General features: G+C 41.8%; 1 protein-coding gene across 3 annotated transcripts in view; it reads right to left on the reverse strand.

Moving 5' to 3' along the window:
- The window catches only part of F13A1 (coagulation factor XIII A chain), a 256,915-nt gene that overhangs the window by 214,276 nt on the left and 30,376 nt on the right, over nucleotides 1-12,263 (reverse strand). For all 3 annotated transcript variants that reach the window (XM_040432510.1, XM_040432507.1, XM_040432508.1), the window contains exons 2-3: nucleotides 8,196-8,360; nucleotides 6,191-6,379 (exon numbers count right to left, since the gene is read on the reverse strand). In XM_040432510.1, the coding sequence (XP_040288444.1) occupies nucleotides 6,191-6,379; nucleotides 8,196-8,349 (343 nt within the window). In that variant the 5' untranslated portion in view covers nucleotides 8,350-8,360. The remainder of the gene's footprint in view (nucleotides 1-6,190; nucleotides 6,380-8,195; nucleotides 8,361-12,263) is intronic.

A 12,263-nucleotide genomic window follows, 5' to 3' on the forward strand; every position in this document is an offset into this window, starting at 1 on the left:
AACGCTCTTTTGAATGATAATTGTAAGGTTATTATTTTATGGTCACTATTTCCCATGTGTCCCCCAATCTGCACGTATGTTGTTCTGTCAGGACTATTGGTTAATAATAAGTCCAGTATGGCCGTCCCTCTAGTTGGGTCCTGAACCAGTTGGGAGAGGTAATTGTCTTTGGTTATTGCCAAGAACCTGTTTTCTTTATGGGATGTACAGCTTTCAGTTTCCCAGTCTATATCTGGGTAGTTGAAGTCCCCCATAATCACAGTAAACAGGCCTAGTGGCTAGTGAAATTGAACTCAGCTTTCCAAAAGCTGCGGTTAATCACAGTTAATTCATGGGGACAAATGTGCAAAAACAAAAAGAAATCTACAAGGGACAAATACTTTTTCACATCACTTTATAAGCATTAGTGGGATTGCTTACCACTTGCCCTTGTTAATTAAGTAAGTTTGGGCAACCATTAATGAAATCTTCAATATTAAGAAAGCCTTGACATGCTAAAAAAAAAACTGTTGTAGGTGAACTGCATCAGGGCTACAAATATTGGATTTCTATAGGTATCACACAGATGAAACACTTACTGGGGCAAAAGACATGGCTTAATTTTGAACAGATTCAACATACATATGACATACCATGGAGTTTCTTTTTATCATTTCCTCCAAATTAAACAAACCTTTAGAGACCAATTTTTAGATTATTCTGTCAACTCGCTGTAGTCACCACAGCTATTGGAACTGACTACAAGCTCCAATAAATCAGGCATGGTGTCCACCACATGTAAAGTACTGTATGTGAAGCAAAAACACTCAAGCCCCAAGGTAGATGGAAGGACTGTATACTAATAATAGGCTTACACAACTTCATTTCACTAATCAGGCAAACTGTAACTCCCTACATGGTCCATAAAGTGGGAACTCTCAGTACTGCACTTCTAATTGCCCCAGATGCTACGAGTAGTGTGCCTATTTCTGCCATATGATTTAGGTTTGCTCTTCGATTGCTCTTCTAGATGGAAGTTTACACTGTTATGATGTATATGATGAAGTGGAGAACCGCATTCTGTTCAATGGACTCTGGTGCCAATCATCAGCTGAAACCAGCCAATGTACATATAGTGAAGTTGAGGCACACAGATTTTTAGTGTTGCAATTAAATTATTTATTCAGTTTCGCAGTAGTTGCATCCAATTGCCCAATATTTATCTTCAAGGTACAAACTGAATTTGTTATCTGTTCTGAAGGGAACAGCCCTGATGACCCATTCTTCCCTTCAGAACAGATAAAAAATTTGACCGCTGATGAAGGTCTGATGTGACTGAAACATCCGGTCTAGATATTCTGTTTGTACCTTGAAGATAAATATTGGGCAATTGGATGCAACTACTGCGAAACTGAATAAATAATTTAATTGCAACACTGAAAATCTGTGTGCCTCAATTTCACTATATATACACTGTTATGATGGTCAGCCTTTCCTTAAAGGGAACCTGTCACCAGACGTCACAGAGCTGGAGCGCCGAAATCTCGCGATGCGCGAGCTAGCGCATGCGTAGTTCGTTCCCTGTGCTGATGCCAGCACAGGGAATGAACATGATGCCGACACTGCGCATGCGCTAGCTCGCGCATCGCGAGATTTCGGCGCTCCAGCTCTGTGACGTCAGCCAGCAAGGAGGAGATTCGGAGGACGCGGGGCGGTGCTGGGCTCCTTTCCGCTTGACTCATCTCCAGACACAGGACTCATATCAGGTTCATTTGCATATGGATCAAAACGGTTTTTTAACACAATAAAAGCACAGAGAGCTATGGGGACTGGGTATTGCAGATGTGCTAGCGGCCATCTAGCAGCCCATGTCCCCAGCTCTATGCACAAAATCCTGGTGACAGGTTCCCTTTAAATCCTCTAGTCTGTTTTTTTTGGGTGAAGGATTATGTTTTTATACAAATTGATGTATTTTGTCAGTAATGCCAAGAGCACAACCAACATATCCCTCTGAAAAGCTCTTAGTAATAGCATTAAAGATGACCCATCTAATAGTAATTCTGGAGCATATATTCTTGTGACTGTGCTATTTCTTTATTATTCTTTCTAAACTTTATGAATGAATTGCTGCAGTTTGCAATGAAGAACCAGCTGGGTGTTACCAGTTGGGGGTATGTCCGTGCACAGTCTGCCACTGGCAGCACTGATAGGATAATGGCAGACTGTGCAGAAATACCCCTCCCAACTGGTAACACCCAGCTGGACCTTCATTGCAAACTGCTAGTAATTGAGTCATAACTGCTAGAAGGAGTAATAAAGGAATGGCACAAAACAGAGTCATAATAATTGATGCTCCATGTGAGGAATATGGATTAATATTATTATTAATATTTACTGTCAGCCATGTCCTCACACCCCCATTTGCTGACAGATAGCGGAGGTAGTGAACTCCACAGGAGGGCACTGCTTCAAAGCCCCAGCCCTGATTGTCACTTGATTCACCTCTTGTCATGTTCAGTGTACATGCAAAATAAGTTTCCACCCCCCCAGCCATCTGAGTGTCAGTTGGCAAGGAAGAAAGCCCCAGGGCGTCCAGGCTTCAAGGAGGCCCCAGGTGGAGAAGGTCACACCTCAGTCCACCAGTTTGGAGCCAAGCTAATGTCACGGATGTTGTAGAGGAAAACACCAAAGGACAACAAGAAGGGAGGGAAAAGACACTAGGCCTCACCGCTAGGGAAGGAAAAGGGTCACCACCTATAAAACCCTGCTCCTGGCCCTAACTCCTATCCGTATGGGCACCTCTCGATGGTAGAGATGCCCATACACAGGAACCTAGAAAACCCTGGTGGCCCTCAGTTGCCCTAATAGTAATGACCGGGCAGAGACAACCCACTCCTTCCCTGGTGAAGGAACTAGCGTCTCGCTGAGGCCTAGTAAACAACAAAGGTGGGGGGGAATACAAAGCACAACAAGCGGAACACTTAACTTCTGAGGTTGATGGATGATGGACGAACAGGACTTCCCCACTAACCACACTCCAGCTCTTCCAAATACCAAATTAAGCTATCCAGAGCAAGGAGTGATGGGTAAAGTCAGACTAAATAGGGAGAGGTGAAGGTCACATGATCCACACCTGAACAGGGGGTGTGGACATACCAGCAACACACAGACAAAGTGAAACCAAAAGAGGCTGTCAGATAACTAATGTGCAGAAATTCTTTCAGACCTTCCCAAACCTGTCACTGGCGTGACAGCTAAATCCTGCAGGAAAACCCCCAGCATGGGGTATCCGCCATTGCCCAGGATCAATGAGACCTCCCAAACATGTTGGCACCTACCTTTCATAAGGAATTATGAATCGCCTGGCCATCGCAGACGCAAACCGGATACATATTTGTGTCCCGGTGGCCACGATGTACGTGCCAATGGTCTTTGTTTAATGGGACGAGGTCAGGGGAGGGAGATATCCATATCTCCCCATAAAAACCACATAAGGGTACCAGGTTTGGACTCTACTTGTAGCCGGAACCCAGGCAGGTCCATTGGTCCCAGAACCATCTCCCTGTGACCCTCTGGTCTGGAGCTATGAACCCCAAAGGGTTTTGTGGGTCATTTGCTGCCAGCCCAGAAGAGGGGGAGTGGACCCCTTCTGAGGCCGGGAGGGGAGGGGCCGGCTACAGGTTAAAAGGCTGGTGCCAGCAAGCAGCCGGGTCTTTCTCTAAAGAAGGGTCACATCTTACAAATGTGTTTAGAGGGAACCAGGAACTTGATGAGATCACGGCCCTTCATGTGGACTCCAGCAAAGAACCAACCAAAAGGAACTTTCATCTTACCCGGTAACTGACTTTTACACTGCTTAACCCTGTTGTACCCATATAACCTGTAATCTGTAACCTCAGACCACTGTATAAATTCTCTGTGTATATTGTGTTAAATCTAGTGTGCCCTTACGGCGATTAAATCTATAATTTAATCTTGTGCTCTCTTGTATCTCGATCACGAATACCCACGTCCGTGTTTTGGCCTAGTTATAAGCTACCGCGGGTTGGTTTCTGACCCTATATAATCCCGTTAGCGGACCGGGCTTATATCAAACGAGAGCTGGTGGCAGATTTCCCAGGCTGAGACAGTGCTGTTTTCACTGCGGCAGTGAAAAGGCTCTCTCAGCTTGTTACCCGCGTGGACAGGAGATGTGTGTGTAAACTGTACCAAGCTGACCTTACATGCCCCTCTGGAGGGCGTAACTTCGCGTTTTTGGTAAACCCGTGACCATACCGCGTCTCGTGAGCTCAACGTAGTTGACGCCAAGCGGGCACGAGGTGTGGTATTCATCACACTCCACAATAGTGATGGCTTTGCTGTACGGCCGGCGGTCGGTTCGCGGCGAACTTTGCTCGTTAAAAACATGTGGCGATATTCGCGCCCGCCATATTCTTTTACATTGTGAAGAACTTTGACCCATGACAAATCCATCAGGTGGTATAGGACAGCCAATTGAAAAGTTTCAGCACATGGACATACCCTCTACCTTATAAAGCCCCGATCTGGCCGCCATTTTAAATTCAGTCTTTTGTCAGTGTAGGGAAAGGTTTCTGTGTGGAGCGGGGACAGACTGTTAGGGACAAAAACGCTATCAAATAGGTCCACAAAAGTCCGCTTAAGGACTAGTATAGGTGTGCTATTGATAGGTGTGCAGTACAGAGGGGTGTAATACACTTATAATATACTTTCTAACATAGAAAGCATATTATAGTGGATTTGTATTGTGCAGCATTTGTTTGCGGTTTTGCTGCGATACCGCAGCTACACACAGTGACAAACGGTATTGGAAAAAATAATTATAACTGGTGTGATATACCAGTCGCCCCCCAAAAAAACTGATAGAAGAGGGGTGTTATATACCAATAATATACTTTCTTTATAGTGCATTTGGGTACTGCAGCATTTGTTTGCGGTTTTGCTGTATTCCCTCTGCTACACACAGTGACAAACGGTATTGGAAAAAATAATTATAACTGGTGTGCGCGTACGCGAAAATGATATTGCCGATATTTCGCATTAAAAAAATAATGAATTGAGATCGCAAATTCGAATAATACATCTGGTATGTCACTGTCCATGTTGTGGGACTATTTGTGCACTTCTAGTAATTATTTATTGGCTGCAAATATGAGCTTAAGGTTTTTCAGGTTCGCCTGCCATTAAAATAAATGGGTTCGCGAACATTTGATCGCGTTCGCAAACCGTCCCGGCAGATGTTCTTCCATCACTACTCCACAAGTGAACACCGTAATATGCAAGTAGTTGCTAAAAGAGACATGTTAGGAAGGAGAGGAGATAGATCCTCTTTAAGTATCTCTCACTGTCAAGGACCTCAAAACATTATTTATACCATTATTATGGCTGTCACTTGCAGGAACCAAGCCTGAAGAGCTCAGCTCTCATTATTGAGGTCTTCTAGGTTGGTCCTCAATGAGACTAATTAGTTGAATACCCTTGGTGGAATACATCTTTCCACTGATGCCAGAAAACTGGCATCAAACAGTTGCAATTTTTGGTGCATGCCATGTTTGTTCAAAAATGTTGTGATTTTTTGAGTTTTGACGTTACTCTTGAAACTTTGAAAACGTGGGTGGAAAAGCGGCAATGGTTAGCTATGTTAAAGAGGTATATGCCAGATTTATTACCTGCGAGGTTTTAAAAGTCTCAAAAAAGGGGTAATCTCACTCTTGTAGAGGAGAGTTATACAACAACTGGAGTAACACCTCTAGACACAAGTGTTATGTTTAAGCATGCATGAAGATTATGCCGACGCAGACTCAAAATAACTATGAATTCCCTGTATGATAAATTTACCCCTGCAACTTGAACATAGGTTGTGCCTGGTATTGCAGCTGAGCTCCATTGAAGTGAATTGGGCTGAGCTGCAATGTCACACGTAGCCATGTGTTGCTAATCCTGGACATGTTTATGGTTTTATAACTTCCTTTTAAATTCGAAAGTTTAGGTGGGCCCCTTAATGACTGCACAACATATGGATTGTGGTATCATTAATGTGGCCCTGTTGAAGACATAAAATAGCTCTGTCTTCATAAATTCTTTTCCAGGGCAGAACTCTTAGCACGATGACACGAATAGTGCAAAACCAACTGTAGTGAGAAATTGCAAGCAAATATGAATATCAGCAAATATCTTTATACTGGTTACTTACCAATAAGATATTCCAACCAAAACTGATCTTGCTCTGGATTATATGGACGATTAAAGTCAATTCTAACATTGAAGGTCTGGCCACGCCGTATGATGAGTTTGTTGTTAAAGTATCTATCAGTGTGATGTTCTTTCTTATTTTTTTCATGTTGCTGCTTGAACAGCTCTACGTTCTGAACTTCCAGGTAATCTATGCAAAATAGAGTGCAATGGATTGTAGTAATTGATCATGTAAATATATGAATTTCTGCAAATATCTTTATTTTTGGAGCCATCCTACAATGCACCCCTCAGCTTGCAGCTGCCAAGTCCTTGTGATGAGTTTTAGAGGCTCAGTATCACAAATCAAAAACTTACAGACCCAAACTGCATTTAGACTTGACACCTATTGTAATATATTAAGCCAAAAATTCAGCTCATCAAATATTCACATACAGTATGAATGATGACATTAGAACCCCATAAAAATATATATTTTACAGGCAAATTATCTTCAATAATAAGTTTAAATGAATCACTCATTACATCTGTAGCGTGTGTTAGCTGCAAAGAAATGTTCTGAATACATATGTCATATAGTAACAGCCATTAGTATCACTATGTCATATGTTGTACTTTCATGATGAATGGAAAGAGTGATCTAGTAATTTTAGGTGTTTGGTTCTTATGGTGGTTGCCAGCTGTATAAATGTTTTGTAGGGTAACTATTACAAGTATATTTTTATGGGGAAAAACAAGATAAGCTAAATTAGACTAATTTTGCTTAATCTCCTCCTGCCTCTCTCTCTGCTCCCAAGTTAAGGTTACAGAACATTCTCAAGCCAGACCTGTATATCAGCCTATCCCCATGGTCAGCATTACTTAATACAATATATATTCACAATAGGTTATTGAAAGATCCAGCATCTTTCAATATTCTAATGTGGATATATACTGCTGGATGCCTGTTTGCTGAGCACCACCACAGATACCACCGGTCTGAATGTAATGCTTCGAGGTGATTATGGGACCCGTGTAGGTTCATATCCTCTCCAGCACAAGGTAGATTATTGCAAGTAGCTGAGAAAGTTCTGGTTAATTCAGTTGCGAAAAAACTCTAGTAAAACAAAATGATATTAGACATTTTGAACATACCATAGCTTTCTTAGATGATGAAGTCAACAGTATGAAAGGTCTGACCTATATGACGGATGTCTTTTGCTGAAGAGGTTGCTATCTAGTCTACAGCTTTATCCATTTCTATCATATTCACCCATGATCTATTTTCATAGTTTTAATTGGATTTTTGTTACCACTGATAACTTTAACCTACAGATGTAGTAGAGTTAACACTCATGCTTTATGAGATGTGTTATCTAAACTAAATGCGTTAAGCAAACACCTTCAATTGCTTTTCAATGGCTTTTGTTTCAAGATAACACGATGAGTTAAGAAATTTGAGTTAAGCGTTTGAGTGTTAACCCTGCTACATCTGTGGGTGACGATTGTGTTTTTTGTAATTTTCAGTTTTATTGCAGCTACGTACTGTGTAACACAATTTTCTTTTTAATTAAAGGGATTGTCTCACTTCAGTAAGTGGCATTTATCATATAGAGAAAGTTAATACAAGCCACTTAGGCTACAATATAGGAAAAAGCACCACCCTGTGTGTGTTCCCATGGTCCCGGCCACCAGAGGGGCTGATGCTTTTTCCTATAGTGTGCAAGCACGACCACCACTGATGGATTGCAGGGTGGTTTGTAACCATGGAAACGAGCAGTGTATAATGTGATGGAAAAATTAATCTAGACCATATGGATAATAACAATATATTAGGAAGTGGCTTGTATTAACTTTCTCTACATGAAAAATGCCACTTACTGAAGTGAGCCAACCCCTTTAAGTACTGCAATATCCAAATCACCATTTTTTTTAATTCCTATCTCTTGCTTTGTCGTGTCCTGTATTTACTTGTCTTTCTTGTCTTCTTTGAAAAAGAAAATCATTTAAAAAAAAAAAGTTCATACCTTTCTTGTTGAAAGTTCTTGGGACAATCCCAAAAGTTTCCATGAGGGGGATTTCATCTTCTTCTGCATTTGATGCATTTCTTGGGACTGAAAATCTCCCTGTATATCCTGGAGCTTTTGATTTCTCCACATTAGTCCCTGTTGACCCTGACATTATTGCAGACACTGATGAAAAAAAGCACAAACAATCATACAATGAACGAATGCTCTCATTAATATAAATTGTTCTGGAATGTAACTGAAAACTAAAATTTAGGGATACATTACAGAGGAATTTAAACAAGATGTAAACAGAACCCTTATTTTTTACTAAATATATATATATATATATATATATATATATACAGTGGATATAAAAAGTCTACACACCCCTGTTAAAATGTCAGGTTTATGTGCTGTACAAAATGAGACAAAGATTGTTGTAGAAATATTAATAGTTGTAATCCGCTCTCCAATGTCTTTGTGTAAGGAAAGGTAAAAATCTCAACCACAGTCAGCCAAAGGTGTTTTCATCTTAAGTTCTGCTGAGCAACTCCTCCTCCTCCTGCCCAGTCTGTTTCTTTTATTTACTAACAAAAGGTGTAAAAGGGGTTGGCCCAAAACAAGGATACAGGAAGTGATGACATACAGGAAGTGATGACATAGGAAGATGAGAACATAGCCAGCTCACAAACACATGTATCCTATAACTACTGGAGCGAACCTTATCTAGCTTTGCTCAGTGATCAATGCTAGATAAAGTTACTATGATCCTCATGCATGTTTATTTACAGGACAACGTCACTATCTCCAGCGGCTGATCAGGTGCACTAGAGACAACAAACGCACGTTCCTTTCATTTATTGTTCTCTTAACAAATGCATCCATGCCAAGCCAATAAATCTGCGTCTTGCGCGGGGGCCCTAGCCAGTGTCCATACATCACCCCAAAAAACACTGCTCTGCTGAACACATCAGTCTCCCCCGACCCACAGCCCAGTGCTTAGCACATGGACCATTCGCCGACGGAGACCTCTGCGCCCAGCAGCTGTGTCTCCACATACACAGGAAGATATCCACTCCAATGGTTTACCCTGACACTGAGAGACATGATGACAATACACAATATATTAGAACGGGGTTTATATGTGGCTCATGTCCACAATTGTGTTTTAAAAGTCAGCAGCAGGAAGCAGGGTGTGTCTGTTGAGTGAGAGGCTGCAGATCCCACCCTGCAAGGCACGTGTGAGGCAAACACTGGCCTGTGGACTGATTTCCTGACCCGGCTGCGATCTGGCTGTAACTGAACTGTAAGTTGGCTGGAACAAGCAATAAACAGTGTTGAAGAGACTTTGTTGTGTCCCTGCCTTTCTTCAAAACTGATCATAGGACCCCACGGCATTACAGCAGTGAATGTCTCCCGGAGGTCTTTTATGACTTTGTGGGGGACATGTTATGTCAAAATTTATATACAAAAATAAGTAAAGCAAATGTCACCATAGCCCCCACGTAATCCAAGACTGTTCATATTACATATTAAAGCTATAAAAAAGATAATATATTTCAGTGTAATTTTGAAAATTTAGAAAAAGGAACTGTAAATGTAAAAAAGATACTTTTTTTCATACATATTAACCCTAATAAATGAAAAAAATACAAAAAAATGATATGAAAAAACTGCCCCGTGTGCCCCATTTCCCTCAAATTGCTCTTTGTTCATTAAAGGGATAAATCAAAAGAGTAAGGTCATGCTATCCATACAGTAAGTAGAAGAAATTAGCGCATTTCTTAAAATTGGTTGTCCAATTTGATCCAAGTCCAAATACATTTATCCTGAGTCACAAGTTCCCAGATTGCCTGGAACACTATCTCGCTTCCCCACTGTTGAACCCAAACTTTGTTGGAAAATTCATGTCAAATTCCTGAATTTTAGAATAGTTTTGCTTATCTCTAGTAAGTAGCCATAGACCTTGAAGAAGGGGATCACTTATAAAAAAATACAGAAAAGAACAGTAGTATCCCACATGATGGCCATTCTGGTGCTTCTTTCCATTTTCTAAGCATCACATGCAGTCTGGCTCCAGTCACAAGGTTCTTGTCATCTCCTTTTTAAAGGCCATAAGATCAGCTATTTACTAGAACGGGCCACCAAAAAAGAGGAGCAGTGAGAAAGGGATTTTTCTAGTACCACTGCATTCTACAAATCCATAAGGCCTCAGACAACGATCCCCCAATGATTAGCCACTATTGGCACAAAGTAATGCTAGTAATGAGCGGGTGTCCAAGCACCAAATTCATTTGGTGTCCAAGCACCAAATGAATTTTCAGATGTGTGCTTGTTTTGTCTTGAATTATCAGATGTTCCCACAAAAACTCCACTCTCTTTCATAGGTGGCTGCATCCCCCCATCTTTGAGTGACACTCTTGTGGTTACGCATTCACCTTGGGGATCAGCGTAAGAGCAGTACAGACTCCTTCTGCCTGGCAAGTGCAGCGGGCTAGTCCCGCGCCAGGGGTCTCTTCTATGGTGTTATAAGATTTTTTGTCGTGACGCCAGTTGCATTTCAGCAACGAGGGACGAAATCCCCCTAAGTAGAAGGTGATAGTGGAACCCAGGTGTAGGAATACCAGAGTGGTGTAAGGGCTGCCTATAGTGTCCCTTTAGGTGTGGCTGTGCACTTGTCATGGTGCTCCTACCTGGATATACGGGAACCCCAAGCATGGTCATCCGCAGCAGTGATAATAGGGTTAACAGTTGAGGGATTTGTAGAAATGATTGGAGTCCAGACTTTTATTGAAGTAGTTAACAGCTTTACTTGGCATAAACTTTAATCAGGGAACAATCATCCAACTTTATCTTGGCTATCAGCAGATTTCTGCATTAATTCTGGCAGGCAAACACAATCTGCTATATCTGTACTCTTTCAGCTCTGCTATGTTGGCTGGATTAAATAGAAACTTTTTCCTTTCTGCTTTCTGCTGTAGGCTGCAACTTAGCTTTCTGTAGTCTGACTCTGTCTTTATCTTGATATGTATCTTTCTCTTTCTCTTTGTCTTTCTCTTTCTTCCTGACTTTGGAGGCACTCAGTTTAGGCCTCTGGGCCCAACAGAGCATACAGTCTCTGCTGGCTGGCACACAGCCTTCCCCAAGGAGGGGATGCTTTAAGACTAACTTCTGCAGGCTCGTCCAGCAGGGACGAGGGCCTGCTGCTTCCCCATACAGGGGCTCCTCTGAACTGACTTAACTAACATTGAACTCCTCCCGCTCTAGAGAGGGCTAGAATAGAAAGACAAGTTCCACTCTATGTAAACTAGCTCTGCCAATGTTGCCGCCATCTGCTGGTAAACCAGGCACCTTACATGAACATTACATTTGAAAACATAGGAAATACACATTATTGCAGGACATGGAAGTTGGTGTAAAGGATGACACAAAATCACCCAAAAAAGAGATAGTGGGGGGCACACAAAGGTGGTAATGCCCCCTAGGCGTTACACAAGCATTACACCTGTACTATACATGCGTCGACCCCTGAGGTAAACACTCATGCGCAAGAGTTCAGGACCAGGCACCATTACATCACCACTGCATGGTCCCATCAAGGAGCAGAACTTTTGTTGCAACAAGGTGCAACGATGACACTCTCTTTGCACCAAGATCATTTGTATATAATAAAAGCATGAATTTCTCTGGAATACAAGCACCGTTTGGGATGGGTTGAAGGCGTTTTAATCAGTAGACAAGCGTACCTCCAACTATTCATTTATATTATTATGGAGGTAAGTGGTGACAGATTCCCTTTAAATAACATAACAAAGATTGTACGGCCACACAGTCTGATCCAGACTCATTTTTTATGATCCAGTTTTAGAAGCCAAAATCAGGAGTGAATTCAAAAAAGAAAAGTCGTATCTGTTTTCTATACTAAAGATGAGTGAACCCGTTCATTCCTAGGGAGGAAGAAGAATGCTTACATGACCCTGAGAAGAAGTGTGTGTGTGTAGGAGGGATTACCCTGATTGGCTCCCAGTCTGACATGAGCCAATCAGTGCTGCAGCGGGCAAGTAAGTGCCCTAGCAGAATGAGCAT

The sequence above is a fragment of the Bufo bufo genome, chromosome 5 (genome assembly GCF_905171765.1).
Source record: "Bufo bufo chromosome 5, aBufBuf1.1, whole genome shotgun sequence".
NCBI classification, from domain to species: Eukaryota; Metazoa; Chordata; class Amphibia; order Anura; family Bufonidae; genus Bufo; species Bufo bufo.